Genomic DNA, 3,706 nt, shown 5'->3' on the forward strand with positions numbered 1-3,706 from the left:
AAAAGGCATGGCAGGTAAAGGTAAAGGAAAGGAAACAAAGTTTATAGCAGGCGCCAAAAAGGGTGCAGTGAAGGCGCCTGCTTCATCTCAAAAGGCAGGGGGTTTCAGAGTGTACTTGCTCAGAGTGTCTTGGCTTCTTGGGCAAAGCCCAACATGCCTTTCAACATGCCTAAGTCTTGGCGCATCTCTGTATGTAAAATTAAAGCCTCATAATAATATTTTTTAAAAATAAACCACAGTTCTGTCTGGCTATCTCGCTCCTCAACCCATCCTCTCAATTCCCTTCAACTGTGCACACTAATCTCCAAGCCTATGGGGCTATTTTCCAGTTTTGCTAAGGGGTGATGCCAAGGGAAGGGTGCGCTCCAGCCCATCTAGATTGGTCAAGCAGCGCTTGAAAAGTGAACTTGAAACTCGCTCCTCCCCAAAAGCCGCCTCCCCATTGGAGCGCTTCTCTCCAAGGAAAACGCGCCGGCCAACTGGCAGCCAGGAGGGGCTATAAAGGCGCCGAACTCCAGAAACCTGGAGCGGGCCTTGAGGAGCAAGGGGACTTTGTGGAAGCGAAAAGCAGCTTTGTTGGAAGAGAGCGAGGCAGCGCTTTTGCAAGATGAAAACTACCAACAGCCAAGGTAAGAACAGAGGATTGTTAAAACGATTTTTAGTTCACTTGCCTTTAAAAAAATGCTCAAATGAATGATATAAATTAAGGGTTATAAATTCAACGGTTTTTATAAATGAAGGGTGTTTTTGTTTCTGAGTCAGGATCAGGGTATAGGAAAGACCCATTTGTGGTAGCCGTGGAGGGATTACACAGGGGCTCAAATGTCTTCGGTTGGAAACATTTCGCAAGATTGGTTTGCACATCTTTACTTGTGAGCATGAAGCATTTACTGCATTTTACTGCATGAAGCATTTACACACACATTTTCTGATTGATAAAAACCTTTCACATAAACGGGATTAAATTTCCCAGTAATCGTGGTTAGGATCGGCTACGGAAAACGATGGCAGGCATAGAAATAAGAGCGTAAACTTCTTACTTAAAATTCTTTGGTTTGTTTTCATGCAAGCCTTGCTCCGAGCAACCCGGGGTTTGTTTAAAATTAGTGTCCATGCCAAAACCAATTCAGGGAGGAAGATCTGCAAGCGCCGGTTCAGTTTATGCCGAGCGCTTCGTTCACATTTGCCGCTTTGTCTTTTCTCAGGAGGAAGCTACCCCAAAGTCAGAGGAGAAAGGCGAAAAAGGACTGTTTTTAGCCCATCTCACGTCGAGCTCCTTAAAAAGTCATTTGAAGAGAACCGGTACCCCGGATACGAGACTAGGGAGGCGCTGGCGAGGTGCATCGGAGTTGAAGAAGATCGTGTGCACGTAAGAATCGGGATGGTGGGGGCTCCCAAGACTTCCCTAAACCGCACGTACTGGAACAATTTGAAACGCTCAGAATAATCCTTGCGTAGTCGAAGGCCTTAGTTCACCCTGGTGCCTCTCAGCTTATCGCGAAAGGCGCCTTGTTCAAGAGCTAAGTTCCTCTATCTTGGTGTGTGTGTTTTTTTTTGGGGGGGGCGTATCGTGGTTTCTGGGTTTAAATCATTTTTAAAAATCTTCAGAGACCCAGCTTAGAAATCTAATTTCTGCAATGGATGGGCTTAGTGCTAAAAGTACATTAAATCTGGTTTTATAGGCTGCCTTTGCAGCCTGATCCAGTTAACACTAACTCCCAAAAGGTAATGTGCAGAGGACTGCAGCCACAAGCAGCTTGCACTGGGGAGACTAAAACGAGTTAAGCTGCATTGCTTTTTCTGGCAAAAGTTGAGCAAGTACTTAGTTCTCTCCTACGGAGAAATTGGCATTTAGAAAATATAAACCCTTTAGTATATAAACCCTTCCCTGCCTAGTCCATTACCCCCAGGACACTTGGGAGGCCGTGGCAGAAGACCCCAAACAGGGCACAACAAATGGGTAGGTCATCTGAGTGAGCCATTTAAAATTACTATTGCTAAGTTTTTGGAATTTTTAAAACAATTGCCAGGCATGAAGTGTTGCCTTCCAGCACAAATGCACACAGAGATGCTAAGTCTTGTATGCAGGCATCCACTTGGCTTTAACAAATGCTTGACAATTTCTTGCATGTGAAGCTCACATCCACAGGTTATACTTCAGTAAAGCGAGTCTTGTGGAACTGTACACTTGTGCAGCTTTTAAAGGTGGCTTTTTCTGATACTGCAGAACAAAATACAGCCAAATAGCAGCATTTAGTCATTGCAACTTAGAAGGTTTATATTTAACAGTAACTGGAGATTATGAACATGGGATATATGAATGCGGAGCTGAAGATAGTAGACAAATGCTGCAGAGAACTAAAGAAAAACCCCAGAGGAATAAGCATAATTTATTAAATGTAGTTCTCTCTGTTGGATCAAAAAGACATATTTATGGTAACAATGTCTTCTATACTGGTTCTCTCCTTTCTTCTGTTCAGGTCTGGTTTCAAAACAGAAGGGCCAGAACACCAAAGAGGATAGGTTCCAGGATAAGGATCGGGAACCCTTCTGCAGCTCCTTATAGCCACAGTGAGAGAACCGGTCCAAGAAGCAGCCTGGACAGCAGCCCAAGAAGCAGTCCAGGAAGCAGCCAAAATATTCACACGGAACAATTTTATCAGCCACAGACCTTTCATTATGCTGAAAGCTATAGAGGAGCAGGGTTGTGGCAGCCACCTCTCAACAACATACAGCCAGGAGAGTGTGCCCCGCAACAGCAGAGCTCCCTGGAATTGAACCCTGCTTATTACCAGGAAGCTGCTTTTTGTGGAACTGGGCTTTGTGAGACTTCCCAGGCGAGCAACTGCCCAGTTCCATATTACGGTGCGGAGATGGTGAGGCAGCCTCCACCATCAGCTGGGAACTTCTTCATGGAATCAAGCACTTATACTCCCTGGTCTGCAACGGGGAATTGTTCAGCTACAAATCCTGGACAAATGCAGAATGTTGATGGAAGTGCTTCGGACTCTCAGTTTTTCTCTTTAAGTCAGGTTCCAGATTAGCATCCCAACTCCTTCCTTGCTATCCTGTACATATTTTACAAGCTCCCTCTTGTAATGCCTTTTAATGCACTACTCTGATGTTTTGAATAAAGTTTGTTCTTTTAATAGCTTGTCTGGAGTCTTCATTTAATTTTCCATTTACTGAAACATTCACTTTCCTGTGTGCAAGCATATAAACATGGGCTTAATTTTCCCATAGAAAAAAGTCAGTTGTGCGGTACATGTGGTTCTAGAGATAAAAGGTCACGTCTTCTAATGGCTGGATATTCCTGAGACACATTTTAATGCACCAATGGTTTTCTGTCCCTTTCATTTCCTTTTTAAGTCTCTGTATCTGAGGCTAGAATAGGTGGCAATAAATGTGGTGGGAAGTTGCTGTATTTTTTTTTATTTTATTTTTTTGTATGCAAAATAATATTTGTAGAATCTGCTATAAGTAGATTTGGTAACACTTTTCTGTGTTAATAAATTTGGTTTCCATTCATGAGTCTTCCATTTTTTAAAAAACAGAAGTTTGAGATGGGGATATAAGGTTTAATTGATTTTTCTACCATGAGTGTGTTAAGTTGCTCTCCAAAGCTTTAAAGACATATAAGTTTAACTTGTATGTGCCTTAACCTGCAACATGGGCATTTATATCTATTAAAAACTTTGTGGGGGGA

At 42.9% G+C, this 3,706-nt stretch overlaps 1 protein-coding gene across 2 annotated transcripts; it reads left to right on the top strand.

The window, feature by feature from the left end:
* The first annotated feature begins 271 nt into the window (after positions 1-271).
* Positions 272-3,379, top strand: LOC307216577 (uncharacterized protein). Of its 2 annotated transcripts, none has more exons than XM_079977033.1 (3): positions 272-629; positions 1,206-1,369; positions 2,481-3,379. In XM_079977033.1, the coding sequence occupies exons 1-3, from the start codon at positions 608-610 to the stop codon at positions 3,042-3,044; spliced, it is 750 nt and encodes a 249-aa protein (XP_079833159.1). In that variant the 5' UTR covers positions 272-607; the 3' UTR covers positions 3,045-3,379. The 2 variants fall into 2 exon arrangements, with proteins under 2 accessions (XP_079833159.1, XP_079833160.1); XM_079977034.1 differs by having other exon boundaries at positions 1,209-1,369.
* The last annotated feature ends 327 nt before the right edge of the window (positions 3,380-3,706 follow it).

Source organism: Podarcis cretensis, assembly GCF_951804945.1.
Source record: "Podarcis cretensis genome assembly, chromosome: 5".
NCBI lineage: Eukaryota > Metazoa > Chordata > Lepidosauria > Squamata > Lacertidae > Podarcis > Podarcis cretensis.